This window comes from Euleptes europaea, chromosome 17, assembly GCF_029931775.1.
Source record: "Euleptes europaea isolate rEulEur1 chromosome 17, rEulEur1.hap1, whole genome shotgun sequence".
Taxonomy (NCBI): Eukaryota; Metazoa; Chordata; class Lepidosauria; order Squamata; family Sphaerodactylidae; genus Euleptes; species Euleptes europaea.
This window is the reverse complement of record NC_079328.1, coordinates 48,803,343-48,821,590: the sequence shown is the minus strand read 5'-3', so window position 1 is coordinate 48,821,590 and position 18,248 is coordinate 48,803,343. Positions and strand designations below refer to the sequence as shown.

At 50.8% G+C, this 18,248-nt stretch overlaps 1 protein-coding gene across 1 annotated transcript in view; it reads right to left on the bottom strand.

Moving 5' to 3' along the window:
* The window catches only part of JPH3 (junctophilin 3), a 66,645-nt gene extending 50,044 nt beyond the window's left edge, over positions 1 to 16,601 (bottom strand). The window contains exon 1 of the mRNA XM_056862205.1: positions 16,220 to 16,601. Within this exon, the coding sequence (XP_056718183.1) occupies positions 16,220 to 16,601 (382 nt within the window). The remainder of the gene's footprint in view (positions 1 to 16,219) is intronic.
* Between the last annotated feature and the right edge of the window lie 1,647 nt (positions 16,602 to 18,248).

Genomic DNA, 18,248 nt, shown 5'->3' with positions numbered 1-18,248 from the left:
GTATTGTCTAGTCTGTGGGAAAGGAGAGACCCTGAGGAAGTTTAGTGCCAACCCAAGAAAGCAGAGCCTTTCTTATGTTCTTATGTTCTCATAGGGGAGTCAGTTCATGACTTTCTCCAAGTTCCCAACTTCACCGTACTGGTCGTTTGTAACTCAGGTCACCACGCAAAACAGAGTGGATTTCACAAAAGGTATCTTCTTCCTGGGACGGGCATCTGAAACATTTCACCGCTGCCATTTTTTTCCCATGCTTGGGGAGCCCCCAGCAGCAGGAGAATGGAGCATCTTCCTGGATGCTGCATTTTCACCCAACTCCGGTCACCATCCTTGGAACTTGTGACCGCCTCGCCAGCCATTTTGCCACTCACAAAGCACTTGCCGCAGCATTTAACTACGTGAGTGGAACAGAGTGGCTACCTTTTAGGGAAATGCTATATCCATTATGTGGTCGGCGGAGGCAGGCCTGCAAAAAGCTGAGCTTCACAAGAGCCTGTTGAAGAGGCTGAGGAGAGGCTGAGAGGCAGATAATGGGCGGGGAGGAGACGGGGCTAGAACTCCAGGGCCTTTGCTTGGGAATCTCATGCAGCTGCTACCCTCAGGGGGAATGGAGGACCACTTCTTTCCTTTCCCTGGATTTAATAGCCACTGGCTATTCATCAACCACTTCACACTTAAAAAGGGGGAAATAAAATTTAATTCTTCCTTGACACTATAAAGAGAAAAGTTGCCACATCTCTCACGCAATTGGCCGATCTTACAGCAGATAACACAGAAAGTGTCTTCTCAGAAAGTGTCTTATCTGTTTTATCCAGGGAGTGATACATTTATTTCATGCATTATTATTTTGTGGACATGCTAAAACAATGTGGGCCAGAGAGTCTATTTGATCTGGACAAAATGGGCATTTTCGTTCTTCTGCAGTAATTTTATTGTATCACCCTAGCGTCTCAGCTGAGTCTACGGCATTACATCTCGCCAATAAGGTAGTTGTGAATTTCCTGTGCAGGGGGTTGGACTAGATGACCCTGGTGGTCCCTTCCAACTCTATGATTCTATGATTCTAAGAAAGCTCGTCTGAACTTATGAATTTCTAACCAGCGGAAATAGTCTGGCAAGGAGAAAGTTCTGTTGAAGGGTATTTGGAAGAAGAGAGGTGAACATTTAGGACCTCTTCTTTCCATTCCACCCAAACTGCCCTCAGGAAATGCTGCACCCTACTGGGAAGGGCAGCCATGAAGGAGCTAGAAAAGATTCTTAAGTGTAAGGATGTGTCACTGGCCACCAAGATCCAGTTAATTCATGCCATCGTGTTCCCTATTACTATGTAAGGGTGTGAGAGCTGGACAATGAAGAAAGCTGATAGGAAGAAAGTAGATTCCTTTGAAATGTGGTGTTGGAGGAGAGTGTTACGGATAGCATGGACTGCCAAAACAACAAATCAGTGGGTTATAGATCAAATCAAGCCTGAACTGACCCTAGAAGCTAAAATGACTAAACTGAGGCTGTAGTACTTTGGACATATTATGTGAAGACAAGAGTCACTGGAAAAGACAATCATGCTGGGAAAAGTTGAGGGCAGCAGGAAAAGAGGAAGACCCAACAAGAGATGGATTGACTCTATATAGGAAGCCAAGGCCCTCATTTTGCAAGACCTGAGCAAGGCTGTTAAGGATAGGACGTTTTGGTGGACTTTGATTCATAGGGTCGCCATGAGTGAGATGCGACTTGACGGCACTTAACACACACACACACATTTTCTCCTTTGAAACAGCAGATTAGGGAAATCATTTGGGGGGAATGCAATTGCAGGTGAGCTGGGTCATGCTCCTGCATCCGCTGAAGCACAACTGGAAAAATGCAGGCACCAGACCCCATGCTATCCACACCAGCCATCTACCACCTTCTTTTCTGCTGGGTGAGCCCGTTGTTCTTGAGTCTCCTTTGGCTTGCTGAAAAGGACAGCTCTCAGGACCCCAGAGCAGAGAATAAGGGCCTCTGTTGCTCCCTTGACCCTGAAACCATGGGACAACGTCACCCTTTCCAAGGCAATGCCCTTTCTCTCCCCCACACAAGGAAATTCAAGACAGGGGCAACATGCATTCTGATTCGGGAGGAAAGCACAGCAAAGAGGATCAGAACCACTTCAGCATACTTCCAAAATGGCAGGGAGAAGCAGAAGATACAGAAGTGGTGTGATGGAAAGTCTATGTGTTGACATATATCGCTTCAGGAGTTCTCCCAAAATTACAACTGATCTCCAGTTCCCCTGGAGGAAATGGCATTTATACTCTGCTAAGGTCCCTCCCCTCCCTAAACTCCGCCCTCCCCGGCCTCCATTTCTAATCACTAGGAATTTCCCAGGATGGAATTGGCATCAGGACCCAAAACTTGGGGGGGGGGGTTAAGATTAATTCAGTTAAGTGGGGTCAGAGGGGAAGAGCCCTTGATTGAGTTCCCTTGACCCTGACATTGCCTACTTACATAATTTTAGAATTAAATAAAAAAAAATCATGGCACATGAGATTATATGGATGGAATGGGAAAGGACTGGAAGGTGATGTTTTACAAATGTGTTCTGAATTCAGGCAAACTGCGTTGGGGCCCTGATCATATGGGACGTAATGCTAGCAAGATAAATTTTGCTGTGTTTGTTCCTCATCTCCTTCTCCCAAAGCCACACCCTATCTTCTTTTGCTCAAGACAGGCTGGGCACCTGAGGTAACTTGTGAAAGGGAAGACATGAGTCTGTTAAATTCCCTCTGAGTTGGGTGCATTTAGACTTGTGTGATCCCAGTCCAAATTAAAGAAGCCCTTCCACCTGATGGTGAGTTAGTAAAATTAATTAATGGATGTCAAACAGACTTGGGTTAGGAATCCAGTTGAATGAATCTAATGAAGTCAAAGTGTACATGATTAATGTATTAACCCCTTTCTAATTCGATTGCAGCCGAATTGCATGAATTGGAATTTAAGCTTGGTTGCTTGCATCTTTAACACAAATGTTTGATGTTGCCTTGATGTTCACGACTCAAAATCATTCAGCTGCGCTCATCCATTCAAAATGTGTCGCATGTGGCCACAAGCAACCATTCTATAGCAGAGACACAGAACAGGCAGCTGACTTGAGAATGGTCTTAATGAGTCTTGGGATGGGAAGTGAGATTCAAAAACCTTCTGGAGCTTTTCCAGATTTGTTAAATGGGCCCCCTTCTCCTCCCTTTACTTTTTGCCTGTTTCTACCCCAGCCCATGGGTAGTCTTAGCCACAGGACATGTAGGGCAGGTGCCCTGGGCCCCAGGTAGGGTTGTCAGGTCCCTCTTCGCCACTGGTGGGAGGTTTTGGGGGTGGAGCCTGAGGAGAGCAGGGTTTGGGGAGGGACTTCAGTGCCATAGAGTCCAATTGCCAAAGCAGCCATTTTCTTCAGGTGAACTGATCTCTACCGGCTGGAGAACAGCTGTATAGCAGGAGATCTCCAGCTAGTACCTGGAGGTTGGCAGCCCTAGCCCCAGGCTAGATGAAAGCCTTGCCTGCTGGTGGTCCTGCCCCTCCCCAGACAGAGGGGGAAAGAAGAAGAGCTGGGTAGCCGCACCCACCTGCCCCCTTCAGGACTCGGGCAGCAATGGAACACACATGCACACCTTGCATGGGGCAAGGGCGACCCCTTTCTTGATCCTAGGGTGGCCCAGAGAAGGGGGGTTGGCCCCAAGGTATGTGGGGCAGTGATTCTGGGCCCCATCCTGGACTTTTACCCAGGGCCACAGGATCACTCAGGCCACCCTTGGGCTAGTCCAGCACAATAATCCAACTATGTAAAACCGGGGGGGGGGGGTTAGGGTTGCCAGGTCTGGGTTGGGAAATACCTGGAGACTTGGGGGGTGGAGCCTGGGGAGGGCAGAGTTTGGGGAGGGACCTTAGCAGGGTATAATGACCATAGAGGCCACCCTCCAAAGCAGCCATGTTCTCCGGGGGAACTGATCTCTATTGTGTGGAGATCAGTATTAATAGCGAGAGATCTCCAGGCTCCATCTGGATATTGGCAACCCTGGGGGGGGGGCGGGAACTTGCTGAATCATTGTGGTACAAAGAACAGTCAAAGGGGGGGATCTGCATTCTTCTTTTTTTAAACTAAAACTGTTAAATCACAGTGGGTAGCCGTGTTAGTCTGTTTGCAGCAGTCAAAAAGGGCAAGAGTCCAGTAGCACCTTAAAGACTAACAAAAGTATTTTCTGGTAGGGTATGAGCTTTCGTGAGCCATAGCTCACTTCTTCATTCTAGCTGTATCTGAAGAAGTGAGCTGTGGCTCACGAAAGCTCATACCCTACCAGAAAATATTTTTGTTAGTCTTTAAGGTGCTACTGGACTCTTGCCCTTTTTGACTAAAACTGTTAAAATTCAGCAGTGTCCGTAACTGAGAATTTTGTAAACAAAATTACGAGGACATCTGCTTGAACAACTGCAATCCCTTTCGGGAGAATTTGGTTCTCTTCCCTCCTCCCCCATTTCAATTGTTTGTTCTTTCATTTTAAGTGACTACTGTTTTGGCTGCGGTAAAAAAAAAAAAAAGGATGGGGGGCTTGTTTGTGGGTATCCCCCCACTGTTAATTCAGCTCACAGTTCTGAATTCCTTCCCTCTAGGGTAGGGTTACTAACTCCAGGTTGGAAAATTCCAGGAGATTTCAGAGGCAGAGCTTGAAGAGGGAAGGGTTTGGAGAGGGAAGGGAGCTCAGTCGCGTATAATGCCATAGAGTCCACCCCCCAGAGCAGCTATTTTCTCCAGGGGAACTGATCTCTGTCACCTGAAGACCAGTTGTAAGTCCAGGAGATCTCCAGGCCCCACCTGGAGATTAGCAACCCTACAACAGGGGCTTAGTACTCTTTCCTGGTTCAAGCATGCCTGGTTGTTTGGCACACGCCTTGAATCAGGCTTAAGACAGCTGAACTGCAAAAAACCTTCATCTGCCTAAAATGAATAAGAGCAAAGGGGGGGGGGGAGGGATGTTAAAAGATAATTACAACCGGAGCAGGAAGAAACTGCTGTGACAAAGGTAGGCTGCCAAATAGATTGTGGGGAGTATTTCTCCCAGTGCTAATAAAGATCTCTGGATGCATTTGCAGAAGATGGGAAACTGACTCACGAAACATGAAAAAGCAGGAGTTCTGGAGCATAGGAGGGGGGGGCATGATGCTACAGAGAAAATGGGAGGCGCTGTGGCCTGACTGTCCACCGAGTGGGGAAAGGAAAGCACACGCTGCGCCAGAGCTTCGACCTGGATTTCGATTTTTGAACAGCTAGTCTGGCAATCTGCTGCATTGGCCCCCAATGGAGGATCTGGGAAGCAGGATTCATTTTCGTGCAAAGCGGACACTTAGAAGCCTCTCAGCCGCGGAACAGGTAACACTGACCCCTTGCAGTGAGCTAACGGGAAATGCCAGAGCAGGATTTGGTCAAAAATCAAGGCGGAGCTGGCGCAGAAGGGTGTCTCTGTCCCCAGACAGTGCCCTGTCCGCAGACTAGATTGATCTTTCTTTTCCTTACAAAGATGCAGAAGAACAGCCTTCGTGCTTGCAGAGTGTTGGTGTTTGAACACAGGAAGTCTAAGCAGCAAAATAATTTTAAAATATATATGTATATACATATACAACCTTTAAAATATTTTCAAAATTGACTCTGGCGCATCATTACTGACGTCACAGATGCTGTTCAGTAGGGCCTTCTGGCCTACCAACCACCACCTTTCTCACAAGGGACCTGGCAGGGAGGCAGGGAGAGCACTTTCCCAGCAACCGAGTCTTGCTGCTAGAATGCTGGAGAACTGCGACATGGACATCAGAAGCAACCTTAGCTGAAGCCTGCCAGTCTCCACCCCACCTACCTTGCAGGGCTGTTGTGAGGTGCAAATGAGGCAGGGAGAATAATATATGCTTCCCTGGAGGAAGGGTGAGATAAAACATCCTGGGCTGGTGTCCACCTCATATTGGCCTTCATGAGCAAGACACTCAAACAAAAGTTCTTCAGGCAATTTGGTTGTTTCTTTAAACTGGGACCTGCTGCTGGCTTGTAACCTCCTGAGAGGAAAGCCTTGTTTTCAAGAGTTTCCCAGAGGAGAACTTGCACAGTTTTGCTCCAGCACAATAGCTGGAGGAGTGGGGAATCACACCCGGTTCTCCAGAGATCAGAGTCCACCGCTCCAAACCACCACACCATGCTGGCTCTAGCTTAGGCTCCAGCAACATGGATACCAGAAAACGCCTTCTTTTCACCACCACAGATTAACACGGCCACCCCAATGGAATGTACATATGGGGGAACTTAGAGACAGTCACTTGCCCAGTGAGTTTGTGGCCTATCTGGGATTTCAAACCATGTTCAGACTGGCCTTTGGCTTTGTAGCAAGGGTACTGCCTGAAGTAATATTTCCTACCTTGGGGAGAGCTTTCTTTCACTGGTGTGCTCCTCCACAATGTAAGAGTGACTGCTCTGCCTACTTGCTTCAGATCTGAGAAGCAGGCATGCAGCCAAGACTGGTTTTGGCCCTAGGTCAGCAACTTAGAGCATTCTTAGAGGGTCACACGGAGGAGCAAATGAGCGGGGCAGGGACCGCATCTCAGTGTCTCATACCTGTCATTTATTTATCTTTATTAACAAAATTCATTAGGGCTGCCAAGGTGGCTAACAGATTAACACATACATAATAAAAACACATCTTAAAAACCAAATTTAGAAAACATCAAAACAACTAAAACCAAGCTCAGAATGCACATATATGTATGTGCCATCAAGTTGCAGCCAACTTATGGCGACCCCAGCGAGGGGCTTTCAAGGCAACTGAGAAGCAGAAGTGGTTGGCCTCTGCCTTCCTCTCCAGAGCCTTTCTTGATAGGGCTGCCAACCTCCAGGTGGTGTCTGGAGATCTCCTGCTATTACAACTGATCTCCAGGCGACAGAGATCCGTTCACCTGGAGAAAATGGCCGCTTTGGAAGATAGACTCTATGGCATTATACCCACTCCCTTCCCTAAACCCCACCCTACTCAGACTCCACCCCCAACATCTCCAGGTATTTTCCAACCCGGAGCTGGCAACCTTATTCCTTGGTGGTCCCCATCCAAGTACTGAGCCTGCTTAGCTTCCAACTTCTGATGACCCCAGCAAGGGGCTTTCAAGGCAAGTGAGAAGCAGAGGTGGTTCGCCATTGCCTTCCTCTGCAGAGTCTTCCTTGGGGGTCTCCCATCCAAGTTCAAACCCTGGTTAGCTTCCAAGATCTGATGAGAATGGGTCATACCATTCCATTCCACAACCCAAAAATACACATACAAAATATTAAAATAACAATAAAAACATATGGCAGGAAAGAAGAAACAAAAACACCTTTTACCCACTGGCAGAGGAGAGTGATGGAAAGGGGCAGGTGAGTCTCCCTGGAGGGAGAGTTCCCAAGTTCTAGAGCTGGCCTATAGCCAGGTTGGTTGCTACAGCTCATTTGCTTCTAGGGTGCCACCTAAGGGGTCAGGTCACATTTGACTCCAATTTCTGCTCAGTAAATTGGGTTAAATTTTAAGGAGGGGGAGGGAAATCTATGACATATAACAGCACTTCAGCAATAGAGAACTTGTGGAATCTTCTTCCTCTGTCTAGAGAAAAGATTGGACGGGCCGCAACCTCTGTGGGATGCTCTGAATAATGGCCGCCATAGACCAGACCATCAGGGTTGCCTTCTGAATCTCTGGCAGCCTCCAGGTGTTTTGATCTTTTCCCACAGGGATCTTCTCCATAGTGCAAGGGGTAATCTGGGGAGGGGTGGGAAGAAAAGCACCGGAATCTCTCTGCAAGCACCGGCATGTGGGCGACAGAGGCAGGCATCACCAGAGCGATTCAATAGCAGCCGAGGCACAGGGAGCTGTATCTATGGCAATATTCACGTAGGTTGCTTAGAGAGCAGAAGAATCACTACAAAGGTATCCCCAGGAGCGCCGTGTCCCTGAGGCCACGAGTCACTGCCACGCCGGCTAGCCTCGAACAAGAACTGGCTCGCAGCAAAATCTGAGAGCGACTGACAACGTGAACCTGCCACACAGCCTTTCTTCATTTCCTTTCCTTTTATCCCTTAGAAGCTCCTTGATCAATTGATCTTGAGCAGCATAAATCTAGTGTTGGAGGGCTTTCTTCATTTCAGCGGCGCTTCAGTGAAAGCCGGGCCTTATTTTATTTATTTATTCAAAACATTTTAATGCCGCATTTCCTACCCAATCAGGGTCCCTTTTATCGCTCTTGCCTAACAGTAGCCCTCCAAGGTAGACTGAGAACAGCTTGCCCAAGTCTTCAGAGATGAAGATGGACTTGAACCTCCTCCCTGTTTCAAACTCCTCGGTTTCTAACACAAGTGTTGCCAACTAGTCAGAATGAAGGCCACTGTGCTGGGTTGGGGCCACTCCTGTGTGCAGAAAGCTAAATGGGCCCAAATGCATTTAGCTGGCGTATTATTCTTCGTTTGCTTACTGCACAAAATTCAGTACATTCTGGTTCATGTTTTCTCTCCCCCTCTGCAAATCCTCAGGCCCAATCCTCTTGTTCGTACACATGACTCGGGCCCAGGTGAACTGCAGACAGCTAAAGCAAAACATTCACAAAACTAATCAGCAGGTTACTCAGCAGCTATATTATCATCCTGAACATGAACAATGCATCCATAGAAGGCCAGACACTAGAAGCAGGCCTTCAGCACCCTCTGGGGAAAAATCTTGTATTCACTGCGGGTAGCTTGCCGAAAACAGCCTCTCAGGAAGTCTCTTTACAGCCCTACATGATCAGGAACAAGCGTGTCTTACGGATCGTCTTCTCTCCTATGACCTGCCTGGAAACTGAGGTCATTCTCCATGAGGAAAAGGAGGAGGAGGTGAAGGAGAAGAAGTAGTTTTTATACCCTGCTTTTCTGTACCTTTAAGGAGCCTCAAAGTGGCTTACAATCGCCTTCCCTTCCCCTCCCCACAACAGACACCTTGTGAGGTCGGTGAGGCTGAGAGAGTTTGGAGAGAACTGTGACTAGCCCAAGATCACCCAGCAGAATTCATGTGGAGGAGTGGGGAAACAAATCCGGTTCACCAGACTAGAGGCCGCTGCTCATGTGGAGGAGCGGGGAATCAAACCGGGTTCTCCAGATTAGAGTCCGCTTCATCTGGTCTCTTTCATCTGGCCATCTTCTGGGCATGTAGGGGTCACTGGGGTAGTCGTGAATTTCCTGCATTGTGCAGGGGGTTGGACTAGATGACCCTGGAGGTACCTTCCAACTCTATGATTCTAAGGTGCTACTGGACTCAAATCTAGCTGGCTCAAATCTAGAGAGCCAGCATGGTGTAGTGGTTAAGAGCAGTGGTTTGGAGCGGTGGAGTCTGATCTGGAGAACCGGGTTTGATTCCCTACTCCTCCACATGAGCGGTGAAGGCTCATCTGGTGAACTGGGTTTGTTTCCCCTCTCCTACATATGAAGCCAGCTGGGTGACCTTGGGCTAGTCACAGCTCTCTCAGCCTCACCCACCTCACAGAGTGTTTGTTGTGGGGAGGGGAAGGCGATTGTAAGCCGGTTTGATTCTGCCTTAAGTGGCAGAGAAAGTCAGCATATAAAAACCAACTCTTCTTCTTCTAACATAAGCAAAGATTACCCCTTCTACGTCCATTGAAGTCAACAGGTTTAGCAGGGTGTCCCTCCACTTATTATCCAACATTATCCTGCCTGTGTTCCAAAGCACCTAACATCATAGGCATGCTCCTCTGATCCTGGAGATAATAGGTATCCATCACAAATAGTACCCATTTTACTAGTAGCCATGAGTATCCTCCATGAACATGTCCACTCCCCTCTTAAAGCCTTCCAAGTTGGCAGCCATCACCACATCATGGGGCAGGGAGTTCCACAATTTAACTATGCTCCTTGCCCTGTAGGGTGGCCCGTCAGAGGCCTGATTGTGTTGCCTGCACAAACAAGGTGGCTATGAAACACCTCTGGCCAGCTGCAGTATGTATCTGGTGTGCTCCATTTGGAGCACAAGTGAGATGATCCTGAGGTACATGAGTGTGCAATGCAGCCCACGGCCCTCAAAGTGTGGTACCGCTTCCCCCCCATTATCGCAGTCAGACTTGTGACACACGAACAGCCATCTGTATGTGTCCTTGGGGAGAATTTTGCTTGCAGTTCACCAAATACTATGGGGCTCAGCAGCCTCCATTCATGACTTACGCGCATCTTAGCGCTTGGGGTTCTTTGGGGAAGTTCAGGGATTCCCCGGGGCCGGGGAAGGAAGTTAAGTTGCATCCCAAGTAGCACCTGATCCCCATATATGCCCCTTCGAAGCTGCCATTGAGATATGTCTTTTAGGAGACCTTTGGCTGCAACACACTGAATTAACTTTGTAGCTCCACACCATTGGAGGGGGTCATTGTGGGGTCAGAATGTACAGAAGATAGCCACTCGACTGCCTTCTTGTTAAATCAATCTGTGAACATGGGTGCTCTCCGTGGTCCTGAAAGAGGAAAGCAGGTTAGGAGAGAATACCAGTCTTGTAGCACATGAAGATGTTTTTGTTTCTTTTGGCATTCCTTCCTTCCTAGCCAATGTTTTAATTGCTGTTTTTATGTTTTGTACACATTGAATCCTGATTTTTACTCATTTTAATGATGTGTGTTTTGGGTGTGTGTGTGTATTTTAATGGTTTTAAAATGGGATTTTATCGCATATGTTTTGCATGGTTAGCTGCCTTGGTGGCCCTTGTAAGGATACACATTTTGTAAATAAATAATGAATATTAACTAACAAAGGCTAACAAAAATGTCATTCCAGCATAAGATGGGAAAGAATTTTCTTCATCTTTAAAGTGCCAAAACATTTCTGTTTATCTTTGCGGCAACAGGCACTGTGGCTACCTCTCTGGAATCAGAACGAGAGAAAGGAACTGAGCAATATCGAGTGTGCTCTTTTGAGATTACATTTCTAGAAATATAACATAGGGGAGTTTTTAAAAAAAATAAGATTCTTGAGGATTGGCTAGGCTAATTTTGAGTTGCTAACGTCAGCCTGACATAGTCACTCACTACTGTATCGTTCAGTTATTTCCAGGAGCCGGCTGCCTTCTTGGTATTGTTCGGTGAGCTCTGCTTGAATTTCCAAATATAAAGACACTAAAATAGAGATTGCTGGGATGCAAGAAGTGCTTCTAGGCTCTTTTCTGTTTCATAAGACTGCGATTTGCAAACCCAGGAACTCAAAAGGCATGTTCTTCTCATCACTCCCTTTTCTCATCTCACAACTTTACTACCTATTGCTTTGGCTACTAGAATGGGTTTGTGTCCTGGAAATGCAAACTTTGGCTTCTACTTGGTATTTCTGTGTGTTCTCAAGACAGCAGCTGAACTGCCAGAAGTACAGGATCCAAGGAGTACTCACCGTGGATGAAATCTTTCTTAGGGGTTGCCCAGGAGGGTCAGTATAATAACTCCAGGATCAGAGGAGCATGCCTATTATATTAGGTGCTGTGGAACACAGGCAGGATAATGCTGCTGCAGTCATCTTGTTTGTGGGCTTCTGGAGGCGCCTGGTTGGCCGCTGTGTGAACAGACTGCTGGACTTGATGGGCCTTGGTCTGATCCAGCAGGTCTGTTAATTCATGTGTCCCTAGAGCCGAACAGGATGCAAATGCATGCACCTGAAAACAGCAAACGTAGAAATGTGGGCATGCACATATTTGTGCGTTTTCAAGATGAGTAAATGTGGGTGGAGTGTGCATCTATATGTATGATTACAGTGGTATTAATTGTGCTTTTCTGCACACATTATCTCTTTGTGACTGGCGATAGACTGTAGCGCCTCTCCTGTCCATGTGTGTCCATAAGAGATAATTATGTGATGCAGATCTGTTGTTGGGTTTTTTACAAGCATGTTCGAAACATGAACCAAATGTGGAGGTGTGAGCATCTGTGTGTGGGCATGTGAACATTATGTGTGTCGGTAACATTGATGTGGGAGCGTGTATGAAGGTGAGCATTTTCCCAAACAATGAGAGTTGCCTGTGTGGGAGTCACAAAAGCCCGCAAACTGCAAATGGAAAAGGAGAACGTATCAATGCAACAGACGTGAGCGCGTTGCATGTGATGTGCGGGGGGGGCATGGGGGTGGGTGGAGAGAAGAATGTGTGTTTGAGTAGGAGGTGGCAAGCAGCTGGGGAAAACGGAGCTGTCTGGATCCCTTATGCCAAACTCAAGCTCAAATGCACAACACATCAGCATTTTTAAGAAGGGGCCATTTTCAAACAATGGCAAAAGTCTTGCCACTTGGATGGCAAGAAGAAGAGAGAGCCAGCGTGGCGTAGTGGCTAAGAGCGGTGGTTTGGAGTGGTGGTCTCTGATCTGGAGAGATGGGTTTGATTCCCTACTCCTCCACATGCAGCCTGCTGGGTACCTTCGGCTAGTCATAGCTCTCTTAGAGCTTTCTCAGCCCCACCTACCTCACAGGGTGTCTGTTGTGGGGAGGGGAAGGTGATTGTAAGCCAGTTTGATTCTTCCTTAAGTGGTAGAGAAAGTCGGTATATAAAAACCAACCTTCTTCTCCTTGTGGATTTCTTTATCTTCTAGACCAGGGGTACCCACTGACATTTTTCCTGGTGCCAGCCAAGTGCTTTTAGACGGGGGGGGCGGGGCGGGGCAGGTAGGCATTTGCCCAGCAAGGCCTCTGACTGGCTGTGCAGATTAAAAGGGATCCTGTTAAGCAGAGCTTCTGCTTGAAATGTGGTTAGAATTACTACTACAATTATATATAACCTTGCTCCCTGACAATTTGTGACTGGCTCCTCCTCCTGTGGCAGGCATTTTGTGATAGTGCCCACAGCCCTGTGTCAGAATTCCAAAGGTGCCCGCAGGCTGGAAAAGGTTGGGGACCCCTATCCTAGACCCGGATTGTATAGAGAGCCAGTGTGGTGTTGTGGCTAAGAGTGTTGTACTAGTATCTGGGAGACCCATGTTCGAACCCTCACTCATGCCATGGAATCTCGCCAGGTGACCCTGGACCAGTCACACGCTCTCAGCCTAATCACAGAATCATAATCTACTGCACAGGGCTGTCGTGAGGATAAAATGGAGGAAAGGAGAATGGTGTAAACTACTTGGGGGAGAAACACGGTACAACTTAATTAAATAAAATAAATAATAAGTATCCTCCACACACGCAGGCCTTTTTCTTTCCTAAGCCTGTTGGCATCAGCTGATCTGCTTACAAGGCTGAGGTTTCTCTATGATTGTAAAAACGCCATGTGGTTGCTAATAATTCTAACATCCCAGAAAAGGATGAGACTAATAAATCAGCTGGATTAAAGAGACGCCAGAGCTTCACTTCCCCAAAAGCTGTTTCTTTTTTTTCATGGTAAGCGGAAGCCGTTGCTTCTCGGTGCAACAGAATAGCAGACACACACACAGATACCAAATATAGGGGCACAGTTCATTTTGACTGATCCTCAAGAACCCTGGACATATTCCATGTCAGCCAATTTTGCAACCTCAAGCTGAGGACAAACATCACTAGCCCCCCTTCCGAGGCTCACCGGAAGTTATCTCAAGGCAAACCTCACCAAAAAGACACAAGACTCCACGCTGTTCCCTGGGATCGAAGATTGTTTGGCATGCTTAACTTTGTTTCTGTGTTGACGACGAGGGAGCTAACCATTCATATAGAATAAAACTCTGTGTTTCCCCACCAAAACCTTCTCCTCATAATGACCGGTTTGCATTCTTACCAGGACTTTTGTTTCCACCCTTTCTTGCTCTCAGAGGAAAGATTAACTTGAAATGGCCAGCGGCTTTCACATTTAATGTCTGGTTGATTTCTGGATTATTCAAATGCATTTCCTGTTTTGTGGAATCCCCCTCCCCATTTCTTCAGGAATTGGAGTAATGCACAAAGACAAGCTGCCTGGTTCCTGGATAAAGACATGGAGGGGCCTAGCATCCTACAGAACATCCATCATTCTTAAATACTGGTTTTAGGATACTCTTAAAGCTGGACTTGTCTTTATGGACAAACATATAGCCGGAATCGGAGGTCTCCCAAGCAAGAGGTAAAGCCACTGCAAACACATGAAAAGAATCCAAACCCACACACATACTGTTCTGGTGTTATGTTCAAACCCTTTCCATTTAAAGCCATCTAAAAGTAAACTTTATAAACACAACACATACTAGAAACGCCTATTTCATTCATGTTTGCTCATCTCTTCTCTCTCCTGCCAAAACCACAATCTCTATTTTCCCAAATTGTACTTGCAAAAATCCATACTTTCCTGCTTTTCTCTCCCCTACCCTGCTAATCTAGCCTTTCAGAATTGTTCGGATAAATGATTACTCGGTTCCCTCCAACAGCTTAGAGAGAGACAGAGGAAAATGGAAACGCTGGTTGTGATTTGAATACAGTCACATAACATAACACCCGAGAGGTGCCTCTTGGCTTCCACATTTTTAGCAGGTAGGCCTGGTACCTACTACAGAAGAAGCTGAGCTTAGGAAATTGTCCCCAAACAGGAGAAGATAAAGTGATTCAGCCTCTCGCAGGAGGGAAGAAGCTCTTTCCTCGGCTGAGACCTCAATGTTCTCAGGCCTCCTCGTCTTGGGTGAATATGCTTGCATTTATTCAGTTCTAGCACAGATTGCCAAAATCCCCCTCAAAACAACAATACCTGAAGCCAGGTCCGAAGCTAAGAACACCTGCTTATATCTGGATTTCTGCCTCTGGGTTTCTCTGACATGCATTAAGCTGTGGAATCTCTGCATAAGAATCCTCGATGAATTACAATCGTTTGCCAGATAAGCTCTGAGGGTATCAAGCTGTGCTGGGTGCTTGGAGCAAAATGAGAAGAATGATAGCCGCCTGCAATATGGTGTGGATTTCAAGAGGCCTGGGCCAGATCCCCCGGCACTGCGTTGTGTTCTCCCCCCACCCCCACCCCACTTGCTGAAGATCCCACAAGTCAGGAAGGTGCATGACAGCCAAATTCCCCTTTCAGGTGTGTCCCTGCCATAAGATAGGGAGATGGCCCCCTCAGGGGGGAACCTTTCCCGTGGCCAACACACAGATCTGACCCTGTGGGCTTGGGGTTTCTCTTGGGCAAGCCTCATGCCAGGGAATGGACGCTGCACATGGTTGCGGGAGGATTGTGCCCCAGGTTTATCAGTGGTTATTCTGGGGGGGGGGGGAAGGTTTAGATCCCCCCCCTCACTTCAGGCACAGAAAAGTCTTGGTCTGGCCCAGTTAAGAAGTTCTGCCTCTCTTATTTCCAGCCGGGGCCTATGCTTTCTCCACACAGGGCTGCCAAATCTAACCTGGGAAATCCCTGGAGATTTGGGAGTGGGGAGAACTGGGAGAGGGATTTCACCTAAAATCTACGGTAGAGCATTGAGTCCTCCCTCCAAAGCAGCCATTTTCTCCAGGGGAACTGATTTCGGGGGCATCTCCAAGCCTCACACGGAAGCTGGCAACCCTACAGACACCTCTGGGTCCTTATCCGGACTGTCACAATTTCAACTTTCTGTCTGCCAAAGCTGGTTGATTCTTGCAAGGAAGGCCAGGGAAAGACACAGGAAGACTGGGTTGGCACTTGTAACCCGCCCCTCTCCCACTCCCTAGGCCAGGGCCCTGGCTAGCAAACCCTTCCCCTTTTGCAAACCCTTCCCCCCCCCCCCAAGCAAGCAGCTCCTGAGGAAGAGGGAAGGCGGTGGTGACTTTCCTGCCTTGTGCAGGGGGCAGTGGCGGACCTACATTTTTGGGACCCTGACGCTTGAGCGATTGTGGGGGCCCCTTCGCGACCAACAACCGTAGGGAAGGCCCTATGAAATGGGTCTTTGAGCGTATTCTAAGGACAGTATTGAGTACTTCAACCCCTGGGCTTATGATGCAACCATAACAGCCTTATTTGAATAACAAAAAAAATTTGTTGAAAAATCCACTCATTACTTTAAAGAAAGTTGCTTCAGGGCCGCTCCAGGATTCGGGGCCCTGAAGCTTAAGCTTCATTCGTTCCGTAGTGGCTCCGCCACTGGCCGGGGGCTGGACTGGATGGCCCCGGCGGTGCCCGGCTAGCCCCCCTCCCCCTTGGGCACAGCCCGCGTGCGGCGCGGGCGTCCGAAGGGCCCCCCTAGGGCCATCTAGGCCAGCCGCTGGCCCCGGGCAGGCCCGTCGCCGGCGACTCACCGCCATCCGAGTAGGTCTCGGTGCCGTAGCCGTCCTGCAGGCCGTTGGTCCAGGTGCCCTCGTACTTGGCGCCGCCGCTGCCGCAGTCGCGCACGCCGTAGCGGCCCTTGAAGCCGTGCGCCCACTCGCCCTGGTAGCGCCACTTGCCCTTGCTCTCGCGGCCGAGGCCGTGGCGCTTGCCCTGCGCCCAGGTGCCCTGGTAGGTGTTGCCGCTGGGCCAGGTGTACACGCCCAGCACCTCGAAGCCGTGGCGCCACGAGCCCGCGTACTCGCCCTGCCCCTTGGGGCCCGTGCAGAGGCCGTGGCCGTGCGCCTTGCCCTCCTCCCAGCCGCCGCAGTACGAGCCGCCATCGTCAAAATTAAACCTGCCCCCACTGGACATGCATGTACCGCGGGGGGCCGCGCCGAGCCGCGCCCGAGGGGGGGCCGCCCGCGCCCAGCGCCGCCGCCCGCTCACGCCGCCCAGCCCGGCCCCGCGACGGCCCCGGCCCCACCCGCCCGCCGCCGCATGCTCCGCCGGGGGGGCCGGGGGGTCAGCAGTCGGCCGGGGGGGCCAAGATCTCCCCCGGGGGGCTCAGGATCCGTCCCGAGGGGGTCAAGGTCCGTCCTGGGGGGTCAGGATCCTTCCTGGGGGGGCCAAGATCCGTCTTGGGGCTCAGGGTCCCTCTTGGGGGGTCAGGATCCGTCCCGGGGGCTCAGGATCCGTCTCGGGGGGCCAAGATCCGTCCCGGGGGGGGGCCCCGGTATCCGTCTCGAGGGGGTCAAGATCCGTCCTGGGGGGTCAGTATCCGTCCCGGGGGGTCAGGATCCGTCTTGGGGGGTCAGGATCCTTCCTGGGGGGGCCAAGATCCGTCTTGGGGCTCACGGTCCCTCTTGGGGGGTCAGGATCCGTCCTGGGGGGGGCCAAGTTCCGTCTTGAGCGCAGGGTCCCTCTTGGGGGGCCAGGATCCGTCCCGGGGTCCGGCCGCCGCGTATCCCGAGGAGGCGGCGGCGGCGGCGCAGCTCCGGCGGGGCTTCCGCGGCCCCCCGGCCGACTCGCGGGGGGCGGGCGGGCGGGCAGGGGAGGCCGGCGGGCGAGGGGGCTCCTCCACCGGCTGGGCGGGGCTCTCCGGCCCCCCCCCCTCGGCGCCCCCTGGGCGACCCCCGCCGCCACCTGCTGCTGCTGCTGCTGCTGTCCGCCTGGAGCGGCGCACCGGACGGCGGCGTTGCTTTGGCGGCGGCGGCGTTGTTTTGGCTGGACGCGGCTCCCGGCTCGGCGGCGGCGGCGGCAGCAGCAATGCGGTGCGGCTCTCCGCCCGGGGCTCACGCACACGCCCGCCCGCCCGCCCGCTCTCACGCACACCGACGGCGCGCCTCCGCCGCCCGCCCCGGCCCCCTCGCCGCTTCAGGGACGCCCTCTCGGGGGGGGCTCCGCGCGCATCCCCGCCCTTCTGGGGAGGGGAGGGGAGGGGAGGGGAGGGGGGAGGCTCGGCTCGCCGCCTTCTTCCTGCCGCCCCAGCGCAGAGGGATCTTGCTGGGGGGGGGGGGAGGGGGGAAGGAGGACGGATCCCGGATCGGCTGGCTCGCCGGCCGCCTCCCTCCTGCCTGGGCGCCCCGGATTTAAAGGGACAGGAAGGGCTGCGTAGCGCGCATCTTCTCCCCCCCCCCCCACCCCCAGCGGGTCTCTCGCCTCGCTGCCTCGGAGGCAGGAGAGCCGGGGAGCTCCGGCAGGCCGCCGCCGGTGGTGGTGGGGTGGTGGGGGACTCCCGGCCGGGAGGAAAGGGCTCTTTCTGCCTGCGGAGGGGTTTTTCTAAGGGCAGGCAGGCAGGCAGGGCTCATTCCTGGAAGTGAGCTCCTCTGATCTCAGCAGCAGAAGCCAAACAAGCCTGCTGTGGACTCCGGGGACAGGGAGCTTCCCCGCTTTGCAACTCTGGAAGACTGGAAGCACCGATGATCGCGCCTGGCCTGCATCCTCTGCATCCTTGCGCTTCGGAAACGAACGGCGGTTCAGTTGCCCGACGGGGTGGGTTTGCCTCCAACGACGGGTTGG